The sequence below is a fragment of the Microtus pennsylvanicus genome, chromosome 7 (assembly GCF_037038515.1).
Source record: "Microtus pennsylvanicus isolate mMicPen1 chromosome 7, mMicPen1.hap1, whole genome shotgun sequence".
Classification (NCBI taxonomy): domain Eukaryota; kingdom Metazoa; phylum Chordata; class Mammalia; order Rodentia; family Cricetidae; genus Microtus; species Microtus pennsylvanicus.
The window spans coordinates 107,589,921-107,604,140 of NC_134585.1; the positions used below are offsets into that span (position 1 = coordinate 107,589,921).

Here is a 14,220-nt window from a genome sequence, read left to right on the forward strand (position 1 = left end):
ATATTTGAATCGAGTAAATTTGATTCCCCCTGAGGAGAGAGCTTTGCTTTGAGTGGATGATATGACACTCTGAAAGCCTGGGAACCATTCAATCAGCAGCACCAGGGAAGAAGGAAAGAGAGGAGAGAGCCAGATTTACCTCCTCCACCCAGGCATTGTGAGAGATCTGGTTGTTGGGCTCTTGGTACAGTTTCCGTACCATATTTGCTCTCAGAAGCCTGAGCCATTTGTGATGAGAAATTCTCAAGAAAAGGGATGAAATTATCCTCTCCGACAAATATGTCCACACAGTTTGTCTAGGGGTATGATGGGGGGGGCTTCTGTTGGGGGCTGGAATTCCTGTCTGGAGGGAAACCAATTCCTCAATGGATGGTTTGTTTTTGAAACCTCCACGGTCATTCCTTCCTGCTTTCATCCTTTCATTCATCCCACGGACACACTGTGGGTCCTCATTGAAGACCCTATGGACCCACTGTGGGTCTTCAGTCATTCCACAGACTCTCAGTGGGTCTATATTGAAGGAAACAGTGCAATGAAAAGAGGAAAGTGAGACCTTCTGCAGGATGACTGTAAGATGGGACACAGCATCCTGCCAAGAAAGGACTAGCAGCCTAAGAGAAGCCCTTACTTCAGAGGCCTCACACTGTTATGGGGCTCCTTAACAGAAACAGGGAGGCTGTGGCTGCAAGCCCGGAAGCCCTAACCTCACCTTCTGCAGGCTCAACTTATGCTTTGATGTCAGCATTGGGGGATGGGAAGAGGGCCATGGCAGGCAGAGAGAAGGGGGTTAGTCAGCGCAGAAAGAAACATCCAGGTATCCTGCATGGCAGCTGCTTATACCCAGCCCTTAGCAGGGCAATGCCTGTGGAGTGTGGGCTTGCTGGCTAGGGCCTACACAGGAGAGACCTCATGCTCATCATCTACCCCTGAGCTACTAGAGAAACTTGACTCTGGGAAGTCAGTTTAGAGTAGTTTGTTGTAGAATATTTTAAGGAGTGTTCCATTTGTTTATGCTGTGGAGCACTTCTTTGAATGATACATAGATGTGTTGCATTCTTTTATGTTGCATTTGCTTAACTCTGAGAAGCTGTGATTCCTTGCATGTCTAAAACACATGATTGGTCTAATAAAGAGCTGAATGGCCAATAGCAAGGCAGGAGAAAGGATAGGCCGGACTGGTAGGCAGAGAGAATAAATAGGAGGAAAAATTGGGGAGGAGAGGAGGAGCAGGAGCAAGAGAGATCAAGAAGCGAGAAAAGAAGGGGCCTGACAGCGAGCTACAGAGTAAGAAAGAAAACGAGAAAGGTAAAAGCCCAGATGTAAAAGATAGATGGGAGCATTTAAGTCAAGAAAAGCTGGCTGGAAACAAGGCAAGCGAAGGCCAGGCTTTTGTAAGTAGTAATAAGCCTCCATATGATTTATTTGAGAGCCCGGTGGTGGCCCCCAACAGAGCAAAGAGTAAAACGACCAACATTTACTCTAGTGTGGGGCTAGAGTAAAAGAAAATCCAGCAGCAGCACTTCAACTCCACGGGCCAAGGACGTGAAGTGTGGAGCAGAAAGACACAAGTGGAATGTGCTCAGAAGCCGGGGGTTGGGGGTTATTTGCCCAAGAGAGAAGGAGGCTCTTCAGCTGTGATTAGCTGTGAGGTGTTGAACTGGCAGCATTGACTCAGATGGTCTTTACAACAACCCTCTGAGATGAGCAGGGAAGGCACAGACAGCGATGCTGCTGCACAGGCAAAGAAAACAAGACACCCAAAGGTGAAGGCCCTTTGAGCTTCTCATCCATCCTTAAAGCAAATGGAACTCAACTCCAGTGTTTCTGTCCTTAGCCCAGGTCCTTGCTCCTGCAGGCTGCCTGCCCTGTAGGCATGAGTCCAGTGAGCCCCACATTTGCTGGGCTCTGAGAACAAGCCCACACTGGTGAGCTGTCCAGTTAGCTCTTTTGAGGACCGACCAAGCAGAGGTGGGGACAGACTCTGAGTCACCTTGGCAGCCCACTACAAGCCACCTCCACTCTAATCAGGGTACCTGGAGCCCATTGGCCATGCTCTTGAATGCATTTATCTGATGAGGCCTTGGCAGGGGTGACTTGGAGAGCTCAGAGTCTGCATGGCTGGGGGAGGATGTCCAGGTTCTGTGACTCAGTATGCCTACAGGAAAATAAGTCCACTAAAATGATTTCTTTTCCCTTTCATCAAAGAACTGGGTTTCACAATGCATCCCTGGCCACCAAAGGAGAGGCGTTTCCAAATGCCTAAACGACCCTGAGTACAGCTATGGAACTGGTCACTGGGGTTTTTGGAGATGAAAGGCTGCCTGGCAAGGTGGGGATGAGGCCTGCTTCACTTGTTAGCTCCAGTCTGGGAGGGCTGGGAGCAGAGAGCTTTGCCATTCGCTGGGTACTCCCTGCCGGGTACAGTTATGCCGTACCTGTCTGAGTACTCTGGAATGTTCCCTTTGGTCACAGGAGAGTGTGGATGGGCCAGACGGGGATGTGAGAGCAACATCGTGTGGAATCTGTCACTTCATTGATTGTCAGGGTTAACTCAGAGGATCTGGTGGGCTAGTCAGGTGTCCCCTTTCTACCTCACTGTCCCATGTACATCCCTCTCAAAGCTCAGTGTACTCAATGTATGAAGATGACCTTCCCTGAGGGAGGAGGCTAGTTCTTCCATCCCTAAGGGTCTAGGAGTAGCTACTAGCCCCTTCTAGAACCTCTAAGACAAGCTCTTGAGGTCCATTTGTAGGAGAGTGTAGGAGAGTCAAGCTTCCAAAACTCCAGACACATCCAAATGAGGAGTTACATGTGGCAGGCTGTCTTTCTTTTTTAATTTAAATTTTTAAGAATGTTATATACACAAGTGCCAAATCACTCTTGCCCCCTCCCATGTCCTCTCCTCTCCCTCCAAAATTCATGGTTCTCTTATTGTTATCAACATTACATGCATATACATGTGTGTAGATATATCTATGTGCATATATGCATATGCAACCTACCGAATCCATTGGGCCTTGTTTACATGTACATGTGTCCAGGGTTATACCTCTTGGGATTGGGGAACCTATGTGGGAGTTCCTCCCTGGAGGAAATTGATTCTCTCAACAGCCAACGCCCATCTGTAGCTCTTCATCTAGGGGTGAGACCATGCAGAATCTGCCCTGTCTACATTCAGCTGGTGTTGTCGTTACACTGGTCTTGTTCAGACAGCCATATTGTTCAGATGGGTACATTTCCCCTGCCATAGCTAGGGAGTGCTATTTAACTGCAAGCATCCTGGGCCTCTTGCTCTTACCATCTTTCTACCCACCTATTGTGCAAATTTCCTGAGCCTTAGGTATAGGAGCTATGTTGCAGATGTATCAGTTAGGCTTAGGCACCTCTCAGCCACCTATTTTGACCAGTTGTGGGCCGCTGTATTCTCTGACTATTGCGAAAAGAAGCTTCTTTAATAAGAGGGAATAATATCTGTGGTAATAAGAATAAGTATTTAGATTGCAGTTAGAAATTATATTGGTTTAGAACAATGGCAGCAGTAGGTTCTCCTCTTGGGTCTGTGGCTTCTCTAGCTATGAGGAACTGGCTCGGTTTACTCTACCATGTATGAATTCCCTCCCATCCAATGAGCCTTGCATCTAATTAAACAGCTGTTGGTCAAGATAAAAGCGCTACTGTTACACCACTGCGGATGCTATGCCAGTCCAGTCATTGTTGTGGTCTGTAGGCTTCACAGTCGTGTAGGACTCCTGATTGCTCTTCTCCTCTGGCAGCTTGCATAGCACCTTCTCATACTTAGAGAGCCACTCCTCAGAGAAGAAGATGCCAGGTCAGATAGCTCAGTTTCTCCAAGTCCTGTGCCCAGAGTGTGTGGTATCTTCAGCAATAGGGTCTTACCCTCAAGTTCTGAAAGGCAGCCAAGAGCAATGGCAATGCTCATATTATCCTGCAAGACTCTTGCGTTCCTACTCCCAACAACCGAAGGGGAAGCTTTCCATGCCTAGCACTGGGGAGGGGGTGTTAATGTATCTTGGGAGGAATAGCATCACCCCATGCGGCATCATTCCATATGTAGGAAAGGTGATATTACCACTGTAAAGATGAGGGACACGGTGTTCAGGGAAGAGAACGTACTGGGTTGGTCAGCTAGTGAGCCACAGAACCATGACCTGAATGCAGCATCCTCCTCCAAACGTACGGCCATGTCCAGCTCCAAGACTCAATTTATATAGATGTTGTCAAAAGGTTTTCACTGATGAGGAAAACTGAGTCTTAGAACTGGTCATGGCCATACATTTGGAGGCTGTCAGGAAGAGGACCATGATTTTAAGGCCAAATCAGCCCATATAATGAGGGTAATGCTACTTAGGACTATATAATGAGACCTTGTCTCAAAACAAAATAAAACATAAAAGGAAAAAGGAAAGAAATCAAGACTTTGGAAGACTACTCACATTTATCCAAGGTGAAGGACTGCAAAATGAGACATAGATGAAAGGCACTGGGGGCCAAAGACCAACCCGTGTTTAGGACTGTACCTCCTGCTAGCTCAGAAGGAAACCAAATGTATGCCAGGCTAAAGGCACCGCCCTCCTGCACACTGAGTCCTCGGTACTCCCCACCAGTTAGGGCACTTAGCTGAAGCCCAGGAAGGCAGTCATGGGTTGCTTAATATGGGATGTGTTCTGAGGAATGTCTCCTTGGGTGATTGCATAGATGTGTGTACCTAAATGTGTTTAAATTGAGATGTCTGTGATGCTACTAGGTGATAAGTGATATAATCTCGTGGGAGCACCAACAGATATCTGGCTCTTCAGACATAGAATGTTACAAAGCATGCCAGGCGTGGTGGTACAAGCCTTTAATCCCAGCCCTCAAGAGACAGAGGCAGGCAGATCTCTGTGAGTACGAGGCTAGTTTTGGTCTACAAAACAAGTTCCAGGACAGCCAGGGTTGTTACTTAGAGAAACTCTGTCTCGAAAAACAAAACAAACAAACAAAACAAACAAACAACAACAACAAAACATTACAAGGGGAACATGGCTGTATATCGTCACACTCCAATCCCAACTTTTTTCATGAAGGCTCTCCTGACACTCTAGCCTTCCTCTCTTCCCCTCCTTTTATCTCTCATTGCATTTGCTGGCCCCCAAGTCCCTTTGTCACCATCTGTCTGTGTCCTCTTGTTTTACATGTGTGAGCCTTCCTCCTGTGTCCTCCTAATGAACAGCAACCAATATGTCAAACGTCACATTGCTCACAGCCCTGAGAGGTCCACTCCAGAACACACAACTTCTTCAGGCCAGAGGCCACCCCTTCCCTACCTGTTGCAACCTACGGCACAGTGCCGGCCACACAGAGGTTTGGAACACACTTGCTAATGTTCAAAGCATTTGAATGTACATTGTCCCAGTGGATGCTTCTGAAAACCTTTGACATGAGACAGGTTCTAAGGGACTAGAGCTGTATGTAGTTAAGGTGACTAGCTGTGTGTAGGAACAGCAAGACAAGAAGCCCAACACCCCTTCTCTGCAGAAGCTGCCTCTCTCCACTGATTTTCTCTGATGTTCCTCATGTGACACAGATCCCGCCAGGGTCTTGTAAAGGGGGTTGTCAAACTGGCTGAAGGCAATTCATATTCAGGGTAGGGGAGCAGGGGTAAAAAGCCCATCAGGAGAAACCAGAAGGAGTTCAGCCCCTAGCCATGCTGAAGTCTGTCCAGAGAAGACCCTCCCAGTGCCTTCAAAGGGTCCAACTAATATTAGTTTAGAGGTCTCCAGGGTCTGTGCCCCACATCCTGACCATAGTAAGCCTCCAAGTTCCAAGGAGCCCCAAGCCCCTTCCTCCAGCGGGAAGGGAAAAGAAAGCACCCAAGACCGGCTTCTCTTTCACCTGACAGAGGAAATGGCGAAGAAGGAGGAAGGAGCTGCTGTCTTAGCTGCAGGGTTGCAGGGGGAACCTGAAGTGGCTCTGCTGTGCCCGTCCCTCCCCCACAGACATCCCTGGAGCCGCCTTGCCAGGACTGAGGATTAGGTAGTTCATATTTGTTCTCATTTTCAGCTAGACTTGGGAGTGCTTCCAGGAACCCAGCTCCTTCTCTGTTCCTGCAGAGTCTGGGCCCCAAGACTCCTCACAACATTGTTGGATGATCTGGGAGCATCATTTGTGCCTAAGTTACCTGACCATACTGAGTATCTAAGAACAGTCCCCAAGAGCTGTGGTCACGTTCCATTTTCCCATTTGTGGTTTATCTGCCTGTGGAAGATGCTGGAGTTGCAACTGGAGCCAAGTGTGTGACAACTGTTTTGGTTTTTTTGTCTTTTTTTTTTCTTTTTGAGCAGTCCTGGCAGGGGCTGCCTGCTTTAAACTCTGTACAGCCTCCTGCTCTGGGAAATGCAGAATTAACTGAATGACATGTGCAGTGATTATGGGAAGAAGGAGATGGGAGGGGGAAGGATTGTCTGCGGATCTTGCCAGAGAGACTAGGAATTAATTCAACCTGTCACTTTATAGTGAGCTCCCTTAGCAGGTGTCAGCAGAACGGTCACCTCATTTATCCTGAATGTGGTACCTCATAGCCGAAGCATGCACTTGGCAGGGCCAGCCACACTCCATGGAGGCCCATAGAGAAGCTACAACACTAGGGTGAAGCAGGCCACAGCTGGAACCACGGTGCTTTCTATTCTATCCCATTACATCTAATCCCATATCAGATTACTGCCTACTGGGTGGTGGGAATGGTGCCAGGGTTGCACGCAAAAGGATCATCTAGCTGAAGCTGCTCATTGCCTGCAGGTATGTCAGCCAGATAGATACACGGTGTAGCTAGACTTTCACAGCTAATCTTGACTGCCACCCCCGGTTAGGTCTGCTGAGACCAGGGAACATACATTGCTCTCTCTGCAACCTCGGTGCCTGGCACGAAGCCTGGAACAGAGTAGATGCTGAATATACATTTATTGAGTGAGGAAATTAGCAAATGCTTAGACGATCTGAGTCGAGGCAGCAGTACCCTGAAACTCTACAAGGAGTTAGGATTCAGCATGCTCTTTGCTGATCACCCCCCTTTCAAACTCTTCTGCTTCCTGGAGGGCGGGGCGGGACTTTCCTCTTCTCACAGTGCCCTTCTATAGTCCGGAGCTCTACAGCCTTGCATTCAAGCCCCATCCTGAGTCCCCTAAGTCCGAACTGGCAAAGATACTAATATTAGCAGGTCAGACTCAGCACAAAGATACTTTAAGACGCTTTGGCTGGCTGGGGAGCCCTAGACAGAGCTGGTTATATTTTTAGCTCTTTGGGTATCTGAAAAGGTATTGAAATGCAGTCAACGTTACAGACACTCGGGCAAATCAGTATTCTGCTGCTGGCCTCCCCACGCCAGCGGTTTCCATTCAGTGTCTCTGGAGCAAGGGTTGCCATGGAGATTGAGTACCAGGACAACTGAACTTCCTGTCATAAAGGCACAACTCAGGTAGATCTCTGGACCAATGGAAAGCAAGGAGCTCCCTGGATGGCTACATCTTCCTGCCTTGAAGATAAATGGTGGCAGAACTCCCTGGCACCCTTGAAAGGGGTCAGGGGTCAGCCAGAAGATAGAGGGTGTTATCTTTGGAGCTGCGTTCTTAAAAAGGGATTGTCTGTTTTTCCCATGTACATCCCCCTTTCTTCTTTCCCCAAAGCACTTGGGTTTTACTGAGTGGCGGTTTGGAAGACGTGAAGGAGGGGAAGGGAGGTGGGACAGGCAAGTCCTGGCACAAACCTGGAACAGAAGTGCTATGTGAGGCTGGAAAAGGCCAGGGCACCCCAGCCCTGGAGCCATTAGAGTTGCAGAATCTCTCTCTTCCAGGCGGTGCTGCAGAGGACCACCCCATTTTATCCTTGGTGTTCCTGTGGACTTGACATGCTGAGCAACTGAGGTGAAAGTCAGAGGCTCTGAGAAACTGGATCGTCCACCCGCACTGGCAAAGCTAGCAAGCCACAAAGCCAGAGGACACCCATACTTCCTTACCAAAGGCTCTCTTAGAAGAATATTTAGTCTTTTCCTCACACAGCATAGAGAATAAACTGAGACCCAGAGAGAGCACATGATTGACCCAAGGACTTGGTAGTGAGGCAAGGGCAGGATCATTTGCCAGTGTTTCTTCTCATCCCCAAAATGTCTTTCCAGAGAAATGTGCTATCCTAGACAGTTTTTGGATTTAGCAAAGGAGCAGCTGAGGATTATACTCAGCTGTTGTTAATGGAGAATTGATTCCATGTCTTAAACACTAGTTTATTCTCTCTCATAACAGATTCCATGCTTATGAGAAGCAGAAGGACAAGACAAGCCTGGGTATAGAGTGAGTTCAAGACCAGCCTAAGTAACTTAATAGGAACTTGTCTCAGAAATAGAAAGGAAAACAACAATAGCAACTGAAGTCCAGAGGCTGACAGTTACATGGCTGGGGCAGACTGAGGGGCCACTGGTAATGGCACCAGGATTTATCCCTAGTGCATGTACTGACTTCTTGGGATCCTATTCTCTTTGGATGATACCTTGCTCAGCCTGTGTACAGTAGGAAGTGCCTTGGACCTTCCCCAAAGCAATGTGCCTTACACTCTCTGAGGATTGGATGGAGGTGGGGTGAGAGGGTATGTGGAGGGAATGGAAGGAGAGGAGGGAGTGGGAACTTGGATTGGTATGTATAATGAAAAAAGATAGTTTGTTTTCTTTTAAAAAATAATTTTAAAAAAAGAACATGGGAAAACCAAAGCGTCCCAGAATGGTGCTTTCCAACACTATCATCCAAGGCTTTGTTGCTCAGGGCATGACAAAAGGTTCAGAGGGGATGCTACCAAGCTAGGGTCACCCTATGCACATGCAATTGAAACATAAATGTGTCCCTGAGATGAGCCCAGACATCCCTACCAATCTTGGAATCCTTTTCCCAAAAACAGACAATGGATTTGAGCTGAGAGGATCATGGGCTCAGGTAAAAACCTTGACTCCTCAGTTATGTTTGCAGATAATCACAGTCCTGGACCACAAAATATTTACTGGTAGACTCTCTGGTAAGTGTATACTTCCTGAATAGGCAAAGACCAAGAAGAGACCACACATGGCTCCCACTCACTCCTGACGGCTTGGGAGAGAGTGGCATGGGAAGAAAGCCCTGGGGAGTCACCTGGCTTGGGGAGGAGGCACAGTGGGATGGAAAACTGAAAGGATTCAAGAGCTAAGGTCCTTCATGACTTTCTTAACACCCGTCCCCACACACACACCTTATGACTTCTCCCAATTCCATTTGACTAAGCAAATGGGGTCTCTGTTATAGAGAGCCACATGCAATCCTAACTTCTGTCAGAAAATTGCCAGACTGCAGACCCAGAGCCAGGCGACAACATACAGTGGCTGGCCTGGCTTGTCCCCAGGCTCATTTGAACTACACTGGGAGCCTGACCAGGCTTTGGTTGGCCCAGCTGTTTATCAGGATACAAGCATGGGCTAAATTCTCCCTTCGCTTTCAGCAGGGCTGAGCCCCTCACTTGCTCGTCCGCATCACTCTGGGAAGGGAAGAAGGAAGTTCCATAGATGGTTTTCACTCCTTCCTTCCAGGAGAAAATATGGCTCTCAGGAAAACGTCTCATGGCTGCAAATTCAGAATGAAGAACTTGATCCTCTCAAACCCAAGTTCAGTCTCCTCCCCCAAGCATAGCTTGAGGGCCCTCCATGTTCACAGCCCCACAGGATATAGATCTTGACTCTTTGGAACCTCTAAGAACTTAGCTTTGTAGAGAGAAAATGGTGACTGAATCCATTAGGTTCTTGGCAATTTATCTGATTTTGCTGTGGCTTTTGTTTGTTTGCAGGGCTGGGGATTGAACCCAGGATTCTGTGTGTGTAAAGCAGGTGCTCTACCACTGAGTCAGACCCTCAGTCATTCCAATTTCTTTGAGTGACTGATGTGTGCCTGATGGAGGAAGGTCATTGGTTAAAAAAATAAAGAAACTGCTTGGCTGGCCCTCATAGGTTAGAACATAGGTGGGTGGAGTAAGCAGAACAGAATGCTGGGAGGAAGAGGAAGTGAGCTCAGACTCGACAGCTCTCCTCTCGGGAGCAGACGCCTCAGAGAGACGCCATGCTCCCGGCTCCTGGGCGGACGCGGCGATAGCTCTGTTCTCTGAGGCAGATGCGATTCAGCTCCGACCCAGGATGGTCGTAGGCTAGAATCTTCCCGGTAAGCGCACCTTGGGGTGCAACACAGATGATTAGAAATGGGCTAAATTAATATGTGAGAATTAGCCTAGAAGAGGCTAGATAGAAGTGGGCCAAGCAGAGTTTAAAAGAATACAGTTTGTGTGTTGTTATTTCGGGCATAAGCTAGCCATGTGGACGGCTGGGGTGTTGGGGATGCAGCCCCGCCGCCGCTCCTATTACTACATGTGCCTATATAACTCAACAAAAATGAACTAATGTCTATATATAAAATCTGCAAAGAAATCTAGATAGGAGGCAATAATGCAAGCATAAGACAAGTTGAGGAAGTATTTGGGACCACAGATGTGGCTCAGCTGGTAGACAGCTTTTCTAGCATGCACAAGGCCCTGGCTTCAGTCTTCATCATGACACTGGACGGGGTGGCACACCTGAAACCCCAGCACTGGGAAAGCAGAGCAGAAGAATTAGAAACTTGGGGTCATCCTCAGCTCTATAACAAGTATCCTGTCTTGGGATACATGGCATCCTGACTAAAACAAGGAGAAAGGAAAGAAAATGTCTAGAATGACCTCTTCATTCTTTACATGGTCTTCATAACTTGCTTTATTTTTGCACATTTTTTTAATTCTTATTTTATGTGTATGAGTGTCTTGCCTGCATGTCTGTACATCATATGCATACCTGGTGTCTGTGGAGGCCAGGAGACAGAAATGGATCCCATGGAACTTGAGCAAAATAAGATTGTGAGTTGCCATGTGAGTGCTGCGAATCAAACCTGGGTCCTCTGCAAGAACAGCAAGTGTTCTTAACTGCTAAGCCATCTTGTTTATTACTCCTGTTATAAGGAAAAAGAAATAACAATAGAGATCTGAAAACAATAACAAGACATTTGATGTTTTCCAAAAAGAAAATATTACCTGAAATATGGTTGGTAAGTTGTCACTGGTAATGAAAGTTTTTGTCCTAAAAGTTTTTGCTTTTGAGTTAGTAGCTAAAGTTAGAAAAAGAAAGCTATCTAATTAGTAAGATATTAAAAAAGAAACATCTAGACCATGAGGATACTTTCCCCATTTTCTCAGTGATGCTTAAAGTCACTGTACAGCTTAATCTAAAGCCTTGCTCTTTGTTGGATGTAGTGATAAACATACACACCTCTCTGGTGCTTCTTAGTCATCGCAGAACATGAAAAGCCACATGCCCTCAGGGAAACGTTTGCTTTTTCTATCATGAAAAAAAATGGTTGAAATAATATACAAAGGCAATATGGTGATAAAAAATGCAATCTTTTGTCAGCAGGTATTATTGAGAGATGCATAGAAAACATTATTGAAAATTTTCAGAAACGAGTATCAAGATAGTATGCCTTATAGAAAGCATTTGATTAAAAGTATGGGTATTTCCAACAGTTAATGGATTTGCTAGATTTTATTGAAATGTACGCAAGAGAGCTGCTTTTGATTCATTAAAGGGAGGCTGTATGGGAGGAGGATACATGACTTCCTTAATAAAAGTGTTTTATGGGAAAATTATTGACTGGAGTAAAAAAAAGAAGTCTGCTGCGGTTGCAAACACAGATCCACACTTGACATTCAGTCACTGGGCTGCAAAGACATTAAAACCAGACTTGCACAAAGTTGGCCCACGCCATTCATTGATGCTCTTCGCTTTACACAAACAAGGTCCTTAACGCTGTGATCGAACGCTCCACACACGTTGTAATGGGACACAGAGTGACCAGGAAGATCTACGACTTACATAGAGGCTCACTGATGCTCCTCCTGGCCAGTACCTCAAGATTCACCAACATCGAAGATAAATTACATGTTCTGCCAATACCAAAAGACAGTTGTTTCTTCGTATCCATATCCGTGTTGACAAATGGCTGTCAGGTAAATTTTTAATAAGCAGTTTTAACTTGTGCCTTTGAAATAAAGATGATGCGCTGTTCAATCCTTTTCCAAAGTAAAATTATACCAAAGAAAATTTGAAAACTAATTTTTTGTGTTTCCTTCATTACATAAATATTCCCTCAGCATTGCTTCCTTCCCATCTACCAGGTCTGTATCTTCGGATGGAAAATGTAGTTAGGGCTAACATGATTGCGTCTGTACTGAGCAGACACAGACGAAGGACACTTTCTTCATCGCTGTTCAGTTTAGGTTAGGGCTGGTGAAATGGCTCAGGGGGTAAAAGCGCTTGTCACCTGACAACAGACAGGTGGCGACGCAAAAACAGACCCATTGGCCATGGAGTAGGATTGAAGACCCAGACCCAAGTCCAGACACCTTTGGTACCTAACATTTTTTAAATAAAGAAACCAGAAATACACACTGGGGAAAAAAAGGCAGCATCTTCAACAAATGGTGCTGGTCAAACTGGGCAGCTACATGTAGAAGGCGAATAGATCCATATTTATCATCACGCACAAAACTCAGCCCCAAATGAATCGAAAGCCTCAGCATACGGCCAGATACACCGAGTCTGATAGAAGAGAAAGTGGGGGGCTGGAGAGATGGCTCAGAGGTCAAGAGCACTGCCTGCTCTTCCAAAGGTCCTGAGTTCAATTCCCAGCAACCACATGGTGGCTCACAACCATCTGTTCTGGCCTGCAGGGATACACACAAACAGAATATTGTATACATAATAAATAAATATTTAAAAAAAAGAAGAGAAAGTGGGGAATAGCTTTAAACTGAATGGCACAGGGAAATACTTTCTGAACAGAACACCATTGGCACAGGCACTCAGAACAATTAATAAATTGAACCTCATGAAATTGAAAAAACTTCTGTACAGTAAAGGACAGGATCATTTGTACAAAGCAGAAGCCCACAGAATGGGAAAGGTTTTTTTTTTTTCCACAACGGATTTTTTCTGTAGCTTTGGAACCTGTCCTGGAACTCACTTGGGTAGACCAGGCTGGCCTCGAATTCACAGAAATTCACCTGTCTGCCTCCTGAGTCCTGGGATTAAAGGCGTGTACCACCACTACCTGGCCAGAATAAGAAAAAGAAAGATAGACTTTTACCAACGACACATCTGACAGACACCTAATTTTGTGTGTGTGTAGTGAGAGAGACAGAGACAGAAAGGGGGAATGGAGAGAATTAAAAAATACTGGACATTGAGAATAAAACCCAATTTAAAATATAGGGTACAGTTCTAAACAGAGAATTCTCAAAAGAGGAAACTCAAATGTCCAAGAAGCACTTAAAAGGCATGTTCGACATCCTTAGTCATCGGAGAAATGCAAATCAAAACTACTTTGAGATTTTATCTTACTCCAATCAGAATGGCCCAAATCAATAAAACAAATGTCAGCTCATATTGGGGAGGATGTGGAGTATCATATATTGCTGGTGAGAATGCAAGCTTGGACAGCCACTATGGAGCTGTGTGTGACGGTTCCTCAGGAAGATGGAAATCAGTCTACCTCAAGAACCAGCTCTACCACCCTGGAGCCTGTATAGCATCAAGGGATGCTTCATCCTACTACAGAGGTATTTGCTCAACTGTGTTCACTGATGCCCTATTCACAAAGAAATTGGAAACAGCATAGATGTCCATCAGTGGATTGATGAATAAAGAAAATATGGTACATTTACATGGTAGAGTATTACTCAGCTGTTAAAAAATGAAATTTGAAGACAAACAGATGGAATGAGAAAAACATCATCCTGAGTGAGATAACTTAGACCCAGAAAGACAAATGAGTCATGTCCTCTCAGTTAGATGTTAAGTCACTGTAAGCAAGCTGCAATCCATATAGCCAGGCTAGGTGAAGAGTAAGGAGCTAGAGGGGGAATGGATCTCCCTAGGAAGGGAACTAGAACAGAAAGTTATAGGTGGATAGGGTAGTACTGGAAAGGGAGGGTCAAACTGAGGGAACAAGTTGGGGTAAGGGAAGGAATACAGGAAGGGACAGATAAAACTAAGGGTCATTTGAGGGGTCATGCAGAAACCTAGCACAGTAAAGCTCCCTAAACTATGTACATGTAGGCAATCTAAATGATACTGTCGAA

General features: G+C 45.9%; 1 protein-coding gene across 1 annotated transcript in view; it reads left to right on the forward strand.

The window, feature by feature from the left end:
• The window catches only part of Kcnc4 (potassium voltage-gated channel subfamily C member 4), a 51,884-nt gene extending 39,935 nt beyond the window's left edge, over positions 1-11,949 (forward strand). The window contains exon 4 of the mRNA XM_075981650.1: positions 11,878-11,949. Coding sequence (XP_075837765.1) covers positions 11,878-11,885 — 8 coding nt within the window. The 3' untranslated portion in view covers positions 11,886-11,949. The remainder of the gene's footprint in view (positions 1-11,877) is intronic.
• The last annotated feature ends 2,271 nt before the right edge of the window (positions 11,950-14,220 follow it).